The sequence below is a fragment of the Oncorhynchus mykiss genome, chromosome 18, assembly GCF_057628025.1.
Source record: "Oncorhynchus mykiss isolate SJ-2025 chromosome 18, ASM5762802v1, whole genome shotgun sequence".
Lineage (NCBI taxonomy): Eukaryota > Metazoa > Chordata > Actinopteri > Salmoniformes > Salmonidae > Oncorhynchus > Oncorhynchus mykiss.
Window position 1 is genome coordinate 14,210,001 of NC_143039.1, and position 20,001 is coordinate 14,230,001.

Below are 20,001 nucleotides of genomic sequence, written 5' to 3' on the forward strand. Positions count from 1 at the left end.
ATGACTCATTCAATTTAATTATCTTTTCCAAATTTGTTTGAACCTTTGACCTTCCGCAGAGTGTTTCTTGAGCTGCCTATGTTGTTCTTCTCAAAGTAGTTGAGTTTTTGTTCTTCAAAAGGACACACATGGTTATGGGCTTAACAACAGAAGACACCTGTATCATGTCAGATATAAAGTTGAAATGTATTACATTTTGAGTTTTCATCCCAACATTACACTTCATATACATCACAGAAGACTGAAATATAACACAACCGTTTGACATAGAAAAACAGATTTTTTGTGCCTCCCACCCCACTAAAAGGTTTATTCATTATAAAATTATGAAAAATCTTAATAACATTCCACCCATGAGGCCACTAGAGGGCGATTTGGTCATTTTCCTGCAGCAAAGGCTACTGCTGGTGATTCTTTTAAAATTATATTTAAAAGAAAGAAAATTATGCAAAGTTGTAAATTAATTTGTATCGTATCAACTCCTCTTTTTTTCCTGTTCAAATAAATGAAATCAATATTAAGAAATCTTTGAGGATAAATCCCCTAGTGGTGCTTTGTGTGTCAGCTGCTACCATTCAAAATGGCTAAGTCAAGTAAAAACCCAATAAATTATTTTCACAATCAAAAGTTTTACAATACAACGTATAAAACAATCAAATCATTGTAAACAACACACCGGTATTTCTCTAATTGTAACGGTTCTCCTCTTGTGAAGTAGAGGCGGACCAAAGCGCAGCGTGGTGGTTGTTCATTGTATTTTATTTACGACACTATACATGAACAAACTAACGAAAAAACAAGAAACGTGAGAACTCAAAACCTAATACAGCCTATCTGGTGAACACTACACAAAGACAGGAACAATCACCCACAAACACACAGTGAAACCCAGGCTACCTAAATATGGTTCCCAATCAGAGACAATGACGAACACCTGCCTCTGATTGAGAACCATATCAGGCCGAACATAGAACTAGACCAAAACATAGAAAAACAAACATAGACTGCCCACCCAACTCACGCCCTGACCATACTAAATAAATACAAAAACAAAGGAAATAGAGGTCAGAACGTGACACTAATTCAGGGGATCCTAAACGTTTTCACTCAGGCCCCCACTTCCAGCATCGGGGAACGCCCCAAAATCTCTTAGTCGGACACAATAAATATTCACGTGTCTATAGCAGGAGAACAGGATGAGGTAGATCAGACGCCATCGGCTGTCGGAAAAAGTCCTCTGAATGGAGCAGTAACAAAGGACACGTTCCAGGTCGTCTCAAATGCAGTTCACACGATCTCACAACGCCTGGTTAAGTGTTAAACAACAGTAATACAATATATAGTTTAAACACTATAAACACACACACACATCCACAACTGCATTACTGACAACCTGGAACACTCTCTCTGTCTGTCTGTCTGTCTGTCTGTCTGTCTGTCTGTCTGTCTGTCTGTCTGTCTGTCTGTCTGTCTGTCTGTGTCTCTCTCTCTCTCTCTCTCTCTCTCTCTCTCTCTCTCTCTCTCTCTCTCTCTCTCTCTCTCTCTCTCTCTCTCTCTCTCTCTCTCTCTCTCTCTCTCTCTCTCTCTCTCTCTCTCTCTCTCTCTCTCTCTCTCTCTCTCTCTCTCTCTCTCTCTCTCTCTCTCTCTCTCTCTCTCTCTCTCTCTCTCTCTCTCTCTCTCTCTCTCTCTCTCTCTCTCTCTCTCTCTCTCTCTCTCTCTCTCTCTCTCTCTCTCTCCCTCTCTCCCTAAACACTGTAAACACAGACACATCCATGTGACCGTGCCGCTCCAGGTAAATTCCCCACGATCTCCCAGGTGTCCTGTTCGGGGTCGTACCTCTCCACACTCTGCAGGTAGGTGCCCTTGGAGTAGGAGTAGCCCCCGGTGACATACAGGGACCCGTTCATGGCCACGGCGCCACACTCCATCCTCCTCTCCTTGGTCCTGGCCAGCTGGCTCCACTCATCTCTGTCCGGTTCGTAACAGTCTGTGATGGTGGTCTGGCCACCCACCAGGTAAAGCTTGGGGTGCAGTGACACCAGGCACAGGCCGTACTCTAAGAGACGGTCAAGACAGAGGTCAAATAAATGATCTTTGCTCAAATACAGGAAGGATGACTACTACTTATGTGCATCACTTTAGATGGTGTGTACATCCTATGATTTCACTTTTGCTTCAAGAGAGTAGACATCTCTGCATTCATATTTTTGTAAAGTTTGAATGCTGCACTACAACATAACTACAGTGGGGCAAAAAAGTATTTAGTCAGCCACCAATTGTGCAAGTTCTCCCACTTAAAAAGATGAGAGGCCTGTAATTTTCATCATAGGTACACTTCAACTATGACAGACAAAATGAGGGAAAAAAAATCCAGAAAATCACATTGTAGGATTTTTAATGAATTTATTTGCAAATTATGGTGGAAAATAAATATTTGGTCAATAACAAATGTTTATCTCAATACTTTGTTATATACCCTTTGTTGGCAATGACAGAGGTCAAATGTTTTCTGTAAGTCTTCACAAGGTTTTCACACACTGTTGCTGGTATTTTGGCCCATTCCTCCATGCAGATCTCCTCTAGAGCAGTGATGTTTTGGGGCTGTTGCTGGGCAACACGGACTTTCAACTCCCTCCAAAGATTTTCTATGGGGTTGAGATCTATGGGGTTGAGATCTGGAGACTGGCTAGGCCACTCCAGGACCTTGAAATGCTTCTTACGAAGCCACTCCTTCGTTGCCCGGGCGGTGTGTTTGGGATCATTGTCATGCTGAAAGACCCAGCCACGTTTCATCTTCAATGCCCTTGCTGATGGAAGAAGGTTTTCACTCAAAATCTCACGATACATGGCCCCATTCATTCTTTCCTTTACACGGATCAGTCGTCCTGGTCCCTTTGCAGAAAAACAGCCCCAAAGCATGATGTTTCCACCCCCATGCTTCACAGTAGGTATGGTGTTCTTTGGATGCAACTCAGCATTCTTTGTCCTCCAAACACGACGAGTTGAGTTTTTACCAAAAAGTTATATTTTGGTTTCATCTGACCATATGACATTCTCCCAATCTTCTTCTGGATCATCCAAATGCTCTCTAGCAAACTTCAGACGGGCCTGGACATGTACTGGCTTAAGCAGGGGACACGTCTGGCACTGCAGGATTTGAGTCCCTGGCGGCGTAGTGTGTTACTGATGGTAGGCTTTGTTACTTTGGTCCCAGCTCTCTGCAGGTCATTCACTAGGTCCCCCCGTGTGGTTCTGGGATTTTTGCTCACCGTTCTTGTGATCATTTTGACCCCACGGGGTGCGTGGAGCCCCAGATCAAGGGAGATTATCAGTGGTCTTGTATGTCTTCCATTTCCTAATAATTGCTCCCACAGTTGATTTCTTCAAACCAAGCTGCTTACCTATTGCAGATTCAGTCTTCCCAGCCTGGTGCAGGTCTACAATTTTGTTTCTGGTGTCCTTTGACAGCTCTTTGGTCTTGGCCATAGTGGAGGTTGGAGTGTGACTGTTTGAGGTTGTGGACAGGTGTCTTTTATACTGATAACAAGTTCAAACAGGTGCCATTAATACAGGTAACGAGTGGAGGACAGAGGAGCCTCTTAAAGAAGAAGTTACAGGTCTGTGAGAGCCAGAAATCTTGCTTGTTTGTAGGTGACCAAATACTTATTTTCCACCATAATTTGCAAATAAATTCATTAAAAATCCTACAATGTGATTTTCTGGATAGTTGAAGTGTACCTATGATGAAAATTACAGGCCTCGCTCATCTTTTTAAGTGGGAGAACTTGCACAATTGGTGGCTGACTAAATACTTTTTTTGCCCCACTGTATGTGTTTTTCATAATTCCTTCAAGCCTGGGGTAAGTTAGTTATTAACAGAGTTCCTCATGTGGTTGAGCCGCACCAGAATTTTTGGATTTTAATGCACTGTCCCATTTCCTCTCTGTAGCTCTATAGAACCAGGGCTGATATAACAGAGTTTATCTTTCTGTAGCTCTATAGAACCAGGGCTGATATAACAGAGTTTATCTCTCTGTAGCTCTATAGAACCAGGGCTGATATAACAGAGTTTATCGCTCTGTAGCTCTATAGAACCAGGGCTGATATAACAGAGTTTATCTCTCTTTAGCTCTATAGAACCAGGGCTGATATAACAGAGTTTATCTCTCTGTAGCTCTATAGAACCAGGGCTGATATAACAGAGTGTATCTCTCTGTAGCTCTATAGAACCAGGGCTGATATAACATTGTTTATCTCTCTGTAGCTCTATAGAACCAGGGCTGATATAACAGAGTTTATCTCTCTGTAGCTCTATAGAACCAGGGCTGATATAACTGAGTTTATCGCTCTGTAGCTCTATAGAACCAGGGCTGATTTAACAGAGTTTATCTCTCTGTAGCTCTATAGAACCAGGGCTGATATAACAGAGTTTATCTCTCTGTAGCTCTATAGAACCAGGGCTGACATAACAGAGTTTATCTCTCTGTAGCTCTATAGAACCAGGGCTGATATAACAGAGTTTATCGCTCTGTAGCCCTATAGAACCAGGGCTGATATAACAGAGTGTATCTCTCTGTAGCTCTATAGAACCAGGGCTGATATAACAGAGTTGTGTTGTGGTACCTGGATGAGGACAGGTCGTTGTTATGCTCCATTCATTGACGTCTGCCCTGTAGGTCTGAATCTTATCATAGGTGCAGCTTCCCTTGTAACCATAGTGACCGCCTGCCACATATATTGTGTCTCTCAGAACACAGGCCGTAGCGTTTCCCACGCCTGTGACAAGGGAAGGAAGGAAGGCAGAAGGAAGGAAGGAAGACAGGGCGGGAAGGAAGGAAGGCAGGAAGGAAGGAAGGAAAAGGAAGGAAGGAAGGAAGGCAGGAAGGAAGGAATAGGAAGGAAGGAAGGAAGGAAGGAAGGAAAAGGAAGGAAGGAAGGAAGGCAGGAAGGAAGGAAGGAAGGAAGGAAGGATTGTCACTAAAAGGCTTCCAACCTTAAAACTACCATGAAACTCCAGCAGTAAATAAATACATTTACTATAAAACAAAACTTACAACAAAAAATCAACTGTCAAGTTACACAACTGTGTCATATTCCAGACCTTCATAGGCCAACCTACCTTGTACCATATTAGCTACGGGAATCCACTTCCTTTTCAGGGGGTCATAGAATTCCGTTTCCCCCATGGGCGCCCCTCCTCTGTACCCTCCTATGACGTAGACACACCCATGCAGACCCACAGAACAGTGGTAGTACCTCGCTGTCAGCATGGGCTGCCCCTGTGTCCATTTATCAGTATCACTGCTGTAAACCCACACTGTATCTAGAGCCTCTGTAGTGTCTGTCCTGTAGCCGCCGCTAATGTAGATGTTGGAGCCCAGCAGGGTAACTCCATAACTCTCCCTGGTGTGGTCTGGCATATCCTCCCCCTGCTGCCACTGGTCCGTGACCGGGTCCCAGGTCTGGACCTCAGACAGAGGGTGCCAGTGGTACCCTCCTATCACAAACATCCTGGAGGTCAGTCTCCTGCCCCTTCTGCAGTGTTCCGAAGGGCTTTTATTGATATTAAAAGCAGTCTTCAGAGCTTGGACAAATAGAGAGTGGATGTCTTCAGTGTCAGTCTCCAGACACTCTCTATGAAGCTCCAAGGCAGTCCTGAGGTACTCTTCCTTCAGGTCTAAGTGGGCGGAGTGAAGAAGCTCCTGGAAGTGTCCCCTGCGGGCAAGAGTATCGTGGGCCAGCCACCTCACCACCCCCTCCACCAGCACCGCCTCATTCAACACCTCCGCCAGGTTCTCCTCCTGCAGGAGGCTCCTCACCTTCTCCACCCCCAGCTCCTGGAACTCCTCCTCTCTCACCACCTGAGAAAATGACACTCTCAAATCACTAAAGACATTTAATAAACCCATCTATTGATTTAGTAGAATACATATCTGATGAGTGTTTATATATATATATTGAATGACATCATATGTGTTGTTTGTTTCTGTGTATGTACCACGATGTAGGAATAAGCCTGAACCTAAACCTTGAACCATTACCTGGTGGAAGTGGCAGAGCAGCACCCTGCGTGCCTCCTTCTCCAGGGACAGACACACATGGAGCTGGGCGAAACGGAGCATGCCCAGACAGTTGTCGACGTCGAGGAGACGAACCAGGAAGTTCTCACAGGCCGTTTTCACGGCTCCAAACTGCAGCAGGTCTGCAGCCTCCAGCAGAGACTCTACATTCCACTGGGTAATGGAGGCCTGGGAGAGAGACAGTTTAGAGTTGCGTCCCAAATAGCACCCTATTGTGCACTACTTTTGACCAGCTCCCTTAGGGTCCATATTGCACTTTCTGGGAATAGGGTGCCATTTGGGATGCAGGAAATAACCTACACTATATATACAAAAGTATGTGAACACCCCTTCAAATTAGTGGATTCGACTATTTCAGCCACACCCGTTGCTGACGGGTGTACAAAACCGAGCACACCGCCATGCAATCTCCATAGACAAACATTGGCAGTAGAATGGCCTTTACTGAAGAGCTCAGTGACTTTCAACGTGGCACCGTCATAGGATGCCACCTTTCCAACAAGTCAGTTTGTCAAATTTCTGCCCTGCTAGAGCTGCCCCCGGTCAACTGTGAGTGCTGTTATTGTGAAGTGGAAATGTCTAGGAGCAACAACGGCTCAGCCCCGAAGTGGTAGGCCACACAAGCTCATAGAACGGGACCGCCGAGTGGAACTCACTACCGAGTTCCAAACTGCCTTTGGAAGCAACGTCAGCACAAGAACTGTTCGTCAGGAGCTTCATGAAATGGGTTTCCATCATGGCAGAGCAGCTGCACACAAGCCTAAAATCACCATGCGCAATGCCAAGCGTCGACTCTGGACTCTGGAGCATTGCAAACGCGTTTTCTGGAGTGATGAATCACACTTCACCACCTGGCAGTCCAATGGACGAATCTGGGTTCGGCGGATGCCAAGAGAACGCCGACTGCCCCAATGCACAGTGTCAACTGTTTTGGTGGAGCAGGAATCATGTCTGGGGCTGTTTTTCATGGTTCGGGCTAGGGACCTTAGTTCCAGTGACAGGAAATCTTAACTCTACAGCACGCAATGACATTCTAGATGATTCTGTGCTTCCAAGTTTTTTAGCAACAGTTTTGGGGAAGGCCCTTTCCTGTTTCAGCATGACAATGCCAGCAAAAGGGGAACCAACTCCATATTAATGCCCATGATTTTAGAATGAGATGTTGGACGAGCATGTATCCACATACTTTTGATAATGTAGGGTATTATGTAGCCCTTTCCTGCAGTCAATGACCAGAAGTGTCCTCTTTGGCCTCATGGGTGGAATGTTATTCATGTTTCATCATTGATAAAGATGTTTTTATTTAACAGACAAAAATATTGTGTTTCTATGTCAAACAGTTTTGTTAAATTTCAGTTTTCTGTGATGTTAATAAAGTGTAATAATAAGATGAAAACTCAAAATGTAAGACATTTCAACTTTATATCTGACATGATACAGGTGTCTTCTTTTTTTAAGCCCATAACCATGTGTGTGTGAGGTGGATACTTTTATTGTTTCAAAGTAGATTTGTTTAAGACGACCAAGAAAGAGTCTGTGTGCCCCTGATTTAGCCCACTGCAGTACAAAGTTACATGGGACCATCTCAATATTAAAACAATAGACACAACATGCGTAAAAGTAAAAACCTCCATTTTAATGATAACTAAATGAGTTTTGAGACGCCATAGACGATTTTGCCTTTTGGTAGGCCGTCATTGTAAATAAGAATTTGTTCTTAACTGACTTGCCTAGTTAAATAAAGGTTAAAAAATATAAAAAAAATGTAACATTAGGCTACAACATTCATATAATGGACAGTCACTCATAAATGGTCTCAGAGGTGTAGCCTACCTTGGAGGTGTACACATAGTTCACCAGAGTCGTCAGCACATCCACATCTACCCCAGCTAGTCTGATGACACTGTGGGACCTCTCTCTCATATCGGCTGTGAACATGGCTCTGAAGTAGGAACTATGGGAGCATAGAGCCACTTTATGGCAGTGGAAGAGCTCCCCTGTAGAGCACTGTAGAGCTATGTCAGTGAACAAGCCTTCTGTGTAGTATTCTCCGAGGGCTTCTAGAACCTCCGTGGGATGTGTTGGGTCACAGAAATCATAGGTGTAGAAGGATTCCGGCGACTCCTGTCCCTTAGATGACCTTGTGTTCCTGAAACACGAGACATTAAATATCTTAATGTACCCTTTAAAAATGTATGCCATTGACTTGGCACATCCATGCATTATACATTAGTAATACAGAACAGCTGACATTGGACTTCCCTGTCCCTTTACACATCTGGTTATACTGACATTATTAAGACAGGCTATGGTCTGTAGGATGCAAACCGCAATGGGAATTAGTTCCAACATGACATTTAAATGAATGAAGCTTGATAGAATCAAATTGGGTTTATTGCTAAAACAGAAAACATTGCACAATGAACATTTTGCAATACTGTAAGCAGCAACACCTTGCAAAAAACGATGAACTGAGCAGACAGTAAACATACATGGATTTGCAATGGATCCAGAGAGTATTTGATAATGTAATCTATTAGTCGTTTTATGTAAAACACAATGTAATGCATCCACATAGGACCTACATACACTTGACCGAATACTATTCAATCTAAATAGTCCCGAGTGAAGATCATTAACACAGCTCACTGAACAATAGCCACACATCTACCTGCTCGACATGGTTTATTTTCCTGTTGTTATAGCATCCTCTGTGTTTGGAGCGAGTCAAACGGCACCACACGCCATCTGTTGTAAATCCTTATTTATACCCAATTCCCTTGTAAACCAACCAATCTAATAAACGCCGGACATTCCGCTATTTAGTTTCGTTATCTATTTAGGCTGACGCGGCAGGCGCTCAGCTGATGTGACAGAGCATCTCAGCCGCAGACAGCAGCGCCTCTGATAATCTTACCAGCCGCAAATAACAGCGTTCGACCAATCACATTCACCGCGCCTCGTCCTCCTATCAGCGTATTGACACAAAGGGACAGACATTGGGTTATCTTGGGAGGCAGGGAGACGGGGTCACGGTCCACAAAACCGCACTGCTGAAGCAGTAATCGGCAATTTATATAATAACACTCACAATAGAGTCTAGTAGAGACAACAGATAATTGCACTGGTAATACACAGGACTGGTAATACATTTTGCACATAGAGAGTGCCCTAGTAAAAAGTGATGCCAATGTGTTTTATTGACTGTACATCCTAGAATATATATTTAATTATAAACAGTTATAACATGTAATTTACAGGTGTGATTTGTTTTTTCCTGTTCTGTTTATTGGGTTCTGTATCTCTCTACATTTGCTAAAGACAAAAATAAGCACAAAGATGTACATTCATTTGCATCTGAACCTGAGAGAGTGATGTGATATAGTCCCGCTGATTTAGAATATGATCTTTAAAAACTTTTCCAAAACAGGACAAAGACACAATCACAATCCTTCCCTCTCGAGCATTTGGTATACTTTTTAATCGTTGCAAGTACACTTCATTCAGTATGAGAAAGAGCTGTACCCTACAGGGGAACTTCTGAGCTGTACCCTACAGGGGAACTTCTGAGCTGTACCCTACAGGGGAACTTCTGAGCTGTACCCTACAGGGGAACTTCTGAGCTGTACCCTACAGGGGAACTTCTGAGCTGTACCCTACAGGGGAACTTCTGAGCTGTACCCTACAGGGGAACACATGCTTTCAGTTCCATCAGGATCTCTTTTCCACTTGTCCATTCTACCACTCTGGGGTTGGATGAACCCTCTCCTTGTTGTGCACTCTGTCTAGAGAGCAGCCTCTCCAAGGTGTAACCCTTTCTAGGGAACACCACATCTCCTTCCCTTAGACTGTTGGAAGGGCAAAGGTCGTTCCCTCCGTCCCCTACATAGAAAGTTCTCTGATACTCTACCCCTCCCTTCAACTGCCCTGCTAGGAAATCAGCCAGCACTTTCCTCTTACACAGGTTGACAGGGCACTGGCTACACTGGTGAGAATGGTAACATTCTATCTCCATGTAGCCACGCTCGTCAAACGCAGCCGGATTGGTGAAGACTTGGTCGACCGCGTCTTGAACCCCAGCCACCTGCAGTATCCAGTCGATGAACACTGTGTTTGAATCTGAGATAATGATGCAGTCAATGTCGTTCTTGTTACTCACAATGAACGTCAACAGTTCAATCATTCCATCTGTAAACGGTATTGTCTCCATCACACTTCGGATTGTATCGGGGCTGATGTCCTGGTCTCCTATATAGGACATGACTCTGCCCATGTACTCTGTCCAGCGTCCCTTCTGGCAGGAGTTCTTGACCAGGTCTGGCAGGCATTGGTCCGGGATACACTGAATGACCCAGGTGTCACTGTTGTCATCCACCAAGGTGTGGTCGAAGTCAAACACCAGCAGTGTCTTCATGATGATTCTCCTCTGCTGCAAAACACTGGTGGAATAGGTTTGTTAGAAGAGACATGGACAGGCAGCCAGACACAGAGAGAGAGCGAGAGAGAGAGAGAGACAGAGAGGGGGGGGGGAGAGAGGGTTGAGAGATAGAGAGGGAGAGAGATACATTTTTTTATGGTATTGTCTGCTTTGCTTAGTATTAGGAATTTGAAATTATTTATACTTTTAATACTTAAGTATATTTTAAACCAAATAGTTGTAGACCTTTACTCAATATTTTACTGGGTGACTTTCACTTTTAATTGAGTAATTTTCTATGAAGGTATCTTTACTTTTACTAAAGTATGACAATTGAGTACTTTTTCCAACACTGGGGAGGGGGCAGGCAGACAGACACTAAACAGAAAGTGAAAAAGGCTAGTGACCAAGCAGTATCTATCTAGCTAGCTACTGAATGACTAAGAGTGTTCTTTGGACTGTCTGCTGACTAGCTAGGAACTGGCTAGCTAACAGTCAATCTATTACACATTACCAAGTACAGTAGCTAGCTCCTTTTAGGTCGTTCTAAACAGTAAACTGCTTGTCAGATAATCTATTTATCAATGTGTGTATTCACTTAGGATCTTACCCCACACTGTTGTTACACCGTTAACACAAATGTAAATTTAGATGCGTGACATCGCCGGTTGGATCTTAAACACACACTTGAGACATGTCGCGTTCGGAACAACTGGGAACTAGAAACCATTGAGACACAGATAGAACAATGAGACAGATGTTCCACCGGATGTGTAAATGTGAAGCATCCGCTTGGCGTTTCCACTCACTACCAAATTTGGGAAAAAACGATGTCAAATCATCAAATGTGGTAGTGAGAGGAAGCCCAGTGGCCCGCAGTGGGAGAAATAAGATGGAACTCGATGGATTTTGGCCGAGATCCTTCACATTTTCTCATCGACTAAACGTTTGATCTCAGTACAGTTTTCTGTTCCCAAAACTAGAATCTGTTACGAACAGAGTGAACTAAGTTTTGTAGACTTTACCAAAGTAAAAAAAAAATATTGCGTTGTTTAGAATGAGTGTGAAGGCGAATTGAGTTATTGCAGAAGTGCACTTTACAGAGTAGGCGTTCCCTAATGGAAATATGCAAATTCGTGCTAGAACGCGCCAATAGAATCTCTCTAGCTCGTGGTTGGCTCTGCCCACCCACCTTGCTTGTTCTGCCCACTAGAGTAATTTGTTCCCGTTTGAAACGACAGGCTGTGGTCTATCTTGGTTAAAGTATAAATACGATTTTATTGAGCCGCTCGGACCTCGGAAATCTCCGACTTCGGAGCGTTCAAGCAGAGACACTTTCGAGGAGATGGAAAACCGCCGCGTGGTGCATTCTGGGTGATTCTGGGAGAAGGAGCGTTCTCCTTCAAATAGTGAATGGGAGTTAATTGGGCGCTAGCGCAAAAAACAAACATTAGCATTAATTTCGTCAAAAATAAGTACAACATGCTACTATTTTACAAGATGTGAGATAATTAACTTGTTCTCTGTAATATCATATAGCTTTGGAATCATGCTATTACGTACTCTAATATCTCTGGTTCAAGACAACCGCAAACTCGAGAAAAAAACAAGCCCCGACCTGAAGATCCCTGACTTCATGATTTGACATCGTTTTTTCCGAGTTCCCAGTTTTGTTGAAAGCACCAATACTTCCTCATTTGTTTCGTATCACTGTCTAACTAACCAATGAAAAGGGACATCACTGTCACCTGTTGGTGTGGAATGAGAAGTAGTGAATAAAATACAAAAAATACAGTGGGACAGCTTGGAGAGTTATCTGGCAAAGCGGTCCATTTTTTTCTTCTTCTTAAATAACACACTGTTGTTCGAATCCCACATTTGATCTGATAGCGATACTGTTACAAAACGATATAGATGCTAACATTTCCCAGATGTAACAGTAGGCGGCAGTAATGCGCACGTTGTTTATTTATTATGAAGAAGAACAAGAATCGCACCGTTTCCTGGTGACGTAAACACAGAACCATGAAGGTAAAATTCTAAGCACTTAGTTTTACAATCGATTTTCTATCATAGTTACAACCGAAAGACACCGGCGAAAATGTTCAAAGGGTGGGGAACGTGGCTGGGTATAGAGAACACCTCGACGACAGAGGAGAGCGAAGTGGCCGACGTTGCTGTGGAGGAGAAAATCGTTCAAGACCAAAATGAAGTAAACAAACAACACGAACCTCCAGCAACAGAAGAACTGGGGCAGGAGGACGGAGACACCGTCCAACTCATCTCTCAGCAAGCTAAAGGATTCGGTGGTAAGGAAGATTCTAGATGGTTTCATTTATATTCATGTGAAAAGTGATTTAACAGACTAATACTGATTATGTAGGCCTAAGAGACAACAATACATTGTTTGCCTGCCAAAACTTGAATGACAATGCCATCTGAAGCTGAGAATTGATCCAGGTTTTATATCCCTGCTACATATGCAGGCTTAATATTCAACTTTGCCAGCAATGCTACCAAGAAGATCTCCAACTCTGTGGCAGAGACCGCACACACCATCAAGAAGAGCGTGGAAGAAGGGAACATAGATGGAATTTTTGACAAGGTGCATGGCATGCTAAACTGAATCGTGTTTGACAAGGAGGGTGTTTTAGTGTTAGCATCGGTTGCTATGTAACATCCCTCTGGTGTTAGCTCAAAACCGCTGATTTCTTGAAGCTTTGAGGTTTCTGTCTTGTAACATCACATGTCTGTGTTTCTGTTTTCCAGACTATTTTGGGGGATTTCAAAAAAGAACAGGACAAATTTGTCCAAGAAAAGAAAGCTAAGAAATCAGGTCAGTGTGGAGACATAACATCATACCCACTTGAGATTAGCTTACCTTCCACTCCTTGTACTCGGTGTCCTCAAATCAACATTTGTCACGTGCACAGCAAGGTTATTATTTAGTGTTTTTATATTAGTTTCTATTCATTTTCAGATTTTTATTTGACATTTGGTTTATTTATTTAGTTTTCAGATCCACTTGATTCGTTTTTATTTGGTTTATGTTTTATGAAAATATTAATATTTTCGTTATCATATGATTTTGTTTTAGTGTTAGGGACAGCCTGTGCATGGGAGGCTAGTAGCCTGTGTGTGTATATGTATAGTTGTTTTGTTTTTGGGGATGTCACTTCCTGCCACTGGGGGGGGGGGCAGTAATAGGTTTAAAGGAAGACTCAGCGAGATGACGTAGATCAGTGGTTTCCAAACTTTTTATAGTCCCGTACCCCTTCAAACATTCAACCTCCAGCTGCGTACCCCCTCTAGCAGCAGGGTCAGCGCACTCTCAAATGTTGTATTTTGCCATCATTGAAAGCCTGCCACACACACTATACAATACATTTATTAAACATAAGAATGGGTGTGAGTGAGTTTGTCATCACAACCTGGCCCGTGGGAAGTGACAAAGAGCTCTTATAGGACCAGGGCACAAATAATAATAATCAATCATTTTGCTCTTTATTTAACCATCTTACATATAAAACCTTATTTGTTAATCAAAATTGTGAATAACTCACCACAGGTTAATGAGAAGGATGTGCTTGAAAGGATGCACATAACTGCAATGTTGGGTTGTATTGGAGAGAGCAGTTTTAAATAATTTTCAACACAGCCAGTATTTCGTTTTCATGCTAGTGAGGGCCGAGAATCCACTCTCACATAGGTACATGGTTGCAAAGAGCATAACAGCACGATTTGCCAAGGCAGGATACTCTGGGCACAGCCCAATCCAGAAATCTGGCAGTGGCTTCTGATTAAATTACATTTTCACAGAACCGCTTATTTCAATTTCGATGAGGCTCTCCTGATCAGTAAGTGGACTGGAGGCAGGGCATGTTAGTGGACTGGAGGCAGGGCATGTAAGTGGACTGGAGGCAGGGCATGTAAGTGGACTGGAGGCAGGGCATGTTAGTGGACTGGAGGCAGGGCATGTAAGTGGACTGGAGGCAGGGCATGTAAGTGGACTGGAGGCAGGGCATGTAAGTGGACTGGAGGCAGGGCATGTTAGTGGACTGGAGGCAGGGCATGTTAGTGGACTGGAGGCAGGGCATGTAAGTGGACTGGAGGCAGGGCATGTAAGTGGACTGGAGGCAGGGCATGTTAGTGGACTGGAGGCAGGGCATGTTAGTGGACTGGAGGCAGGGCATGTTAGTGGACTGGAGGCAGGGCATGTTAGTGGACTGGAGGCAGGGCATGTAAGTGGACTGGAGGCAGGGCATGTAAGTGGACTGGAGGCAGGGCATGTAAGTGGACTGGAGGCAGGGCATGTAAGTGGACTGGAGGCAGGGCATGTAAGTGGACTGGAGGCAGGGCATGTTAGTGGACTGGAGGCAGGGCATGTTAGTGGACTGGAGGCAGGGCATGTTAGTGGACTGGAGGCAGGGCATGTAAGTGGACTGGAGGCAGGGCATGTAAGTGGACTGGAGGCAGGGCATGTAAGTGGACTGGAGGCAGGGCATGTAAGTGGACTGGAGGCAGGGCATGTAAGTGGACTGGAGGCAGGGCATGTAAGTGGACTGGAGGCAGGGCATGTAAGTGGACTGGAGGCAGGGCATGTAAGTGGACTGGAGGCAGGGCATGTAAGTGGACTGGAGGCAGGGCATGTAAGTGGACTGGAGGCAGGGCATGTAAGTGGACTGGAGGCAGGGCATGTAAGTGGACTGGAGGCAGGGCATGTAAGTGGACTGGAGGCAGGGCATGTAAGTGGACTGGAGGCAGGGCATGTTAGTGGACTGGAGGCAGGGCATGTTAGTGGACTGGAGGCAGGGCATGTTAGTGGACTGGAGGCAGGGCATGTTAGTGGACTGGAGGCAGGGCATGTTAGTGGACTGGAGGCAGGGCATGTTAGTGGACTGGAGGCAGGGCATGTTAGTGGACTGGAGGCAGGGCATGTAAGTGGACTGGAGGCAGGGCATGTAAGTGGACTGGAGGCAGGGCATGTTAGTGGACTGGAGGCAGGGCATGTTAGTGGACTGGAGGCAGGGCATGTTAGTGGACTGGAGGCAGGGCATGTTAGTGGACTGGAGGCAGGGCATGTTAGTGGACTGGAGGCAAGGCATGCAAGTGGACTGGAGGCAGGGCATGCTAGTGGACTGGAGGCAGGGCATGCTAGTGGACTGGAGGCAGGGCATGCTAGTGGACTGGAGGCAGGGCATGCTAGTGGACTGGAGGCAGGGCATGTTAGTGGACTGGAGGCAGGGCATGTAAGTGGACTGGAGGCAGGGCATGTAAGTGGACTGGAGGCAGGGCATGTAAGTGGACTGGAGGCAGGGCATGTAAGTGGACTGGAGGAAGGGCATGTAAGGGATAACGAATCCAGTTGTTTCGGTCATCCGTTTCAGGAAAGTACCTGCGTAATTGTAGTTATCATATTCAATGGTCCAACATCCCTGTCTATTGTTCGGTGCTTTCCCGGGTAAGGGGGCAGTAGCTCTTCGGCTGCATCAGAATCACAACTGTCAGTGTCCGTGCTAGCTGGGCTAACAACAAATGTAGAATTACTGATGCTAGCATTGGATGTGCTTGTGGAAGCAGAACAACTTGTGTAGGACTGTTGGTAGTGTCTCTGGGCCTTACTTTTTAAAAACCACTTATCCATTTTCGAGCAAACGGAATGAGCAGCAGCTACATAAGGACAGTTAGTGGAATTCCTGTGAGAGAGTAACGGTTAATGTGATTGGATGAGTAACGGTTAATGTGATTGGATGTTAATTATTTGACTAAGCTACCTGTATTTGACATCGTGTTATTTCGCTGAACATTAGATTGTTTAATTTTATTTTTGGCAGTGAAACGAGGCTACTCAGGCGAGAAAAAACCCTCACCCAACTGTATAGCCCCGTTGGAAAATAAATTGACTGTTTGAAAATGTGAAGAAAATAAATATATATATATATTTTTTTAAAATGTGAACCACGTTTTTATTTGGCGTACCCCGGTTTGGGAATGCCTGACGTCGATCATATGTATCCAACTCATCACACGGAGGGCCGAGTGTCTGCGGGGTTTCGCTCCTCTCTTGTACTTGATTGATGAATTATGGTCACTGATTTAGTTTTAAAAAAAACCCTCACCTGGTTGTTTAGGTCTAAATTGAAAGGAAAAACCAAAAACCAGCAGACACTAGGCCTTCCATGGAATGAGTTTGACACCCCTGACGTAGATGCACAAAGTAAACAGTAGTAGTGGGTCAATTTCCGCAACAACCAGGAGAGTTGAAACGGGTTTGCTAATTATTTTATTTCAGTTTACTAAATAGTTTTTTCATGATTCGTTTTTAGTTAACTAGTTAAATCATGACAGGACACAACAGGTGTAAACAGTCAAGTGAAATGCTTACTTTCAAGCTCTTTCTCAACAATGCCGTATTCTATATCAAGGTAAAGAAATAGAAAAGTGTCAAATTCAGAATAGATTCTTAAAACCAAAAGGGAACAGAACCGATGCTAAGTCAGGTCAGGTAACACAATAAATAAAACCCACAGGAGAATGTACTCTACAGGCCAGTACCAGCACCATATCAATGTGCAGGGATACTGCTGATAAATGACAGAGTAGAATGTTAGCTAAACAGACTGGCAACCAGACTATCTTGAGATGATATACCAGTAAACATGATCATAGTTATACATATATACATACATATATACATACATACATACAGTGGGGCAAAAAAGTATTTAGTCAGCCACCAATTGTGCAAGTTCTCCCACTTAAAAAGATGAGAGAGGCCTGTAATTTTCATCATAGGTACACTTCAACTATGACAGACAAAATGAGAAGAAAAAAAATCCAGAAAATCACATTAATTTGCAAATAAATTCATAAAAAAATCCTACAATGTGATTTTCTGGATTTTTTTTCTCATTTTGTCCGTCATAGTTGAAGTGTACCTATGATGAAAATTACAGGCCTCATCTTTTTAAGTGGGAGAACTTGCACAATTGGTGGCTGACTAAATACTCTTTTGCCCCACTGTATATACATACATGCATATATACATATATACATGGTGGAACTAAAATGGTTTCTTCTTGTTCCCCTCCAGACACAGCTGTACCACCATGGGTTGGCTACAGTGAGGAGGAAACTATGCAGCAACAGATCCTGGCTTTGTCCGCTGTTAGTAGCACTTCTAACATTGTCTGTCCACATTGTGCACTTAAGAGTTTGTGATTTGATTCCATCCAATTGGATCTCATCACTGTCAGAGTGCATTGTGTTGATTGTACCTTTTCAATTTGATTTAAATTTATCACAACTTTATTGATCTGTTATTCCAGGACAGGAGGAACTTCCTGAGAGACCCACCAGCTGGAGTTCAGTTCCAGTTCGACTCTGAGCAGATGTATCCTATCGCCATGGTGATGCTGCAGGAAGATGAGCTACTGAACAGGATGCGCTTCGACCTGGTCCCCAAACAGTCAGCAGACAGCCATTACAAATCTAATGCATTACAAATCCATTATTGCACTTCAAACATGCCTCGATTCAACTCAGAATTATTTACAGATAGAGATTGCAGGCATAAAGTTGGCCTGTTGGCTAATGTTGGATGATGCCAGTCCTGTCCATTGATAAGCCTCTTAGAAACAGCCAGATTGCTGCATTCAATTGAAAAAGAATGGTGAGCTATCGCTCAATCAGACTGGTTCACAAAGCTTTGACCAGCCATTGAAATTGGAAGAACTGTACACGTGTTTCCATCCATGTCAAGTTATCGATTAACCCTTCAGTATATGTGTATGTTACTTACCAATTCAATGCTCTGTATGTTTAGAGTGAAGGAGGATGTGTTCTGGAGGAACTACTTCTACCGTGTGTCCCTGATAAAGCAGTCGGCCCAGCTCACGGCCCTGGCAGCACAGCAGCAGGCTGTAGACCACAGAGAGGAGCAGAAGACCATCAGCCCGGAGGGTGTCAGCCTCACAGGTAATTCAGTTTGTGTGATCCTGACACGCCCCTAACTAAAAACACTGCATTGGTGTTATGTGCAAAGCAGAGCAATTGGTGAACTACTGTCAAGCAACAGTTTATAGCCTAACTTCTGTTTCATGTTGTTGTTGCTGTTGTCATGCAGAAAATACCATCAGACCAAAAACACCTCCAGTATCCATTAGTGACATTCCCAAGAGTGGAGAGGTGAGTCAATGTTTTGTTTTTCTGAAGAAAAGTCAGCCCCTTTGAATAATTCTGTGCACGTCGATATATAGACCACTGAAATACTGTGTAAATATCAAGTCAAATGTATGAAATGGTCTGGATTCTCTTTTAATGTTGTTAAATAGCAGGAGGAAGAGGAGAATGAGATCTCTACCAGCCCTGGGGTCTCTGAGTTTGTGAGCGATGCCTTTGACTCCTGTAACATCGACCATGAAGACCTGAGGAAAGAGATGGAACAGCTGGTGCTGGACAAGAAGGAGGACGCTGCAACTCCAGAGGGTCAGTTCTAGAACTATTAGATCATATCTAGAGAAACAAACAACCAGCAAGAACTCCAGAGGGTCAGTTCTAGAACTATTAGATCATATCTAGAGTAACAAACAACCAGCAAGAACTTCAGAGGGTCAGTTCTAGAACAATTAGATCATATCTAGAGTAACAAACAACCAGCAAGAACTTCAGAGGGTCAGTTCTAGAACAATTAGATCATATCTAGAGTAACAAACAACCAGCAAGAACTCCAGAGTTCTATTGGTTGATTTCACTGGAACCTGGAAAGGGCTTGGATTTAATATAATGGCTCCGGTGGTAGAGCTGGATGTTGAATTAGAGGAGAGTGAATGACATGTTTAGTTGTTTTCTCTTCAGTCTGTAGCATTGATCTCATAATGCTGTTATTTGTTCAGAGGAGACAGCGGACTGGGAGAAGGAACTCCAGGCAGAGTTACAGGAGTATGAGGTGGTGACGGAGGCAGACAACAAAGATGACAACTGGGATAAAGAGATCGAGAAGATGCTTCAGTCGGACGAGTAGAGGTGACCGACCCGCCTTGCTTCAGTCTAGTATCTCTGATATGAGAGAGAGCACCACGAAGGATCAGAAACCATGACCTTGGTCTAGTCTAGACCATAGAAATAGAATGGTATAGAAAGGAAGGGAACCGCTGCATACAAACCATTAACCGTTTGTTTCAGCACACTCTAGAATGGGAACATCTATGGGGTGAATTCTGATCTGGTGGTGGTCAGGTGTTGAAATACTGTATAATATACATTTTCTGTCTGTACAGTGTAGTGGCTGGCTGTCATTTTAGCTGTGAACGTTTATGGCCGACGAGGCAACTGACATATTGCATATTGTTCTTTCTTCTCTATTCTGCTATTTTTCTTTTTCTAGAATTATTTTGCAGTTGGGATGTGTGCGTCTATCCAAATAAATACTTGTTTCTGTGCTACTCAAATCCTGCTTTCAGTTTTTCCCTAATAAATATACTTCTTTCCAATTGTCTAAATGTC

At 43.8% G+C, this 20,001-nt stretch overlaps 3 protein-coding genes across 6 annotated transcripts; 1 reads left to right on the forward strand and 2 right to left on the reverse strand.

Annotated features, from left to right (window-relative positions):
- Positions 1 to 1,640: 1,640 nt before the first annotated feature.
- Positions 1,641 to 8,986, reverse strand: LOC110496970 (kelch-like protein 23). The gene is made up of 6 exons (XM_036981998.2): positions 8,752 to 8,986; positions 7,914 to 8,229; positions 6,042 to 6,248; positions 5,120 to 5,861; positions 4,624 to 4,776; positions 1,641 to 2,056 (listed from the first exon to the last, which is right to left on the reverse strand). Exons 1-6 carry the CDS (start codon positions 8,760 to 8,762, stop codon positions 1,746 to 1,748), a joined length of 1,740 nt encoding a protein of 579 aa, XP_036837893.2. The 5' UTR covers positions 8,763 to 8,986; the 3' UTR covers positions 1,641 to 1,745.
- Positions 8,987 to 9,532: 546 nt separating this feature from the next.
- phospho2 (phosphatase, orphan 2) lies at positions 9,533 to 11,351 on the reverse strand. Of its 3 annotated transcripts, none has more exons than XM_090207247.1 (3): positions 11,108 to 11,270; positions 9,777 to 10,519; positions 9,533 to 9,646 (listed from the first exon to the last, which is right to left on the reverse strand). In XM_090207247.1, coding segments are annotated over exons 2-3 (720 nt in total). In that variant the 5' UTR covers positions 10,495 to 10,519; positions 11,108 to 11,270; the 3' UTR covers positions 9,533 to 9,644. The 3 variants fall into 3 exon arrangements, with proteins under 3 accessions (XP_090063373.1, XP_090063374.1, XP_036837900.1); XM_090207248.1 differs by having other exon boundaries at positions 9,533 to 9,672; XM_036982005.2 differs by having other exon boundaries at positions 9,533 to 10,519; positions 11,108 to 11,351.
- Positions 11,352 to 11,701: 350 nt separating this feature from the next.
- syap1 (synapse associated protein 1) lies at positions 11,702 to 19,988 on the forward strand. Of its 2 annotated transcripts, NM_001160536.2 has the most exon segments (10): positions 12,503 to 12,806; positions 12,984 to 13,102; positions 13,267 to 13,333; positions 17,591 to 17,664; positions 17,826 to 17,965; positions 18,323 to 18,474; positions 18,623 to 18,684; positions 18,831 to 18,984; positions 19,392 to 19,521; positions 19,896 to 19,985. In NM_001160536.2, coding segments are annotated over 9 exon segments (1,104 nt in total). In that variant the 5' UTR covers positions 12,503 to 12,598; the 3' UTR covers positions 19,520 to 19,521; positions 19,896 to 19,985.
- Positions 19,989 to 20,001: the final 13 nt, after the last annotated feature.

Bases quoted from the DNA above. Each gene is read 5' to 3' on its own strand.
- syap1 (XM_090206629.1), top strand. From the start codon at position 12,599: ATGTTCAAAGGGTGGGGAACGTGGCTGGGTATAGAGAACACCTCGACG. The intron at 17,966-18,322 runs GTCAGCAGACAG...CTGTATGTTTAG, and splicing joins TTCGACCTGGTCCCCAAACA to AGTGAAGGAGGATGTGTTCT. The intron at 18,475-18,622 runs GTAATTCAGTTT...GTTGTCATGCAG, and splicing joins GGAGGGTGTCAGCCTCACAG to AAAATACCATCAGACCAAAA.
- phospho2 (XM_036982005.2), bottom strand. From the start codon at position 10,494: ATGAAGACACTGCTGGTGTTTGACTTCGACCACACCTTGGTGGATGAC.
- LOC110496970 (XM_036981998.2), bottom strand. The intron at 6,249-7,913 runs GTAGGCTACACC...TCTCTCTCCCAG, and splicing joins ACTATGTGTACACCTCCAAG to GCCTCCATTACCCAGTGGAA. The intron at 5,862-6,041 runs GTAATGGTTCAA...TCATTTTCTCAG, and splicing joins TGCTCTGCCACTTCCACCAG to GTGGTGAGAGAGGAGGAGTT.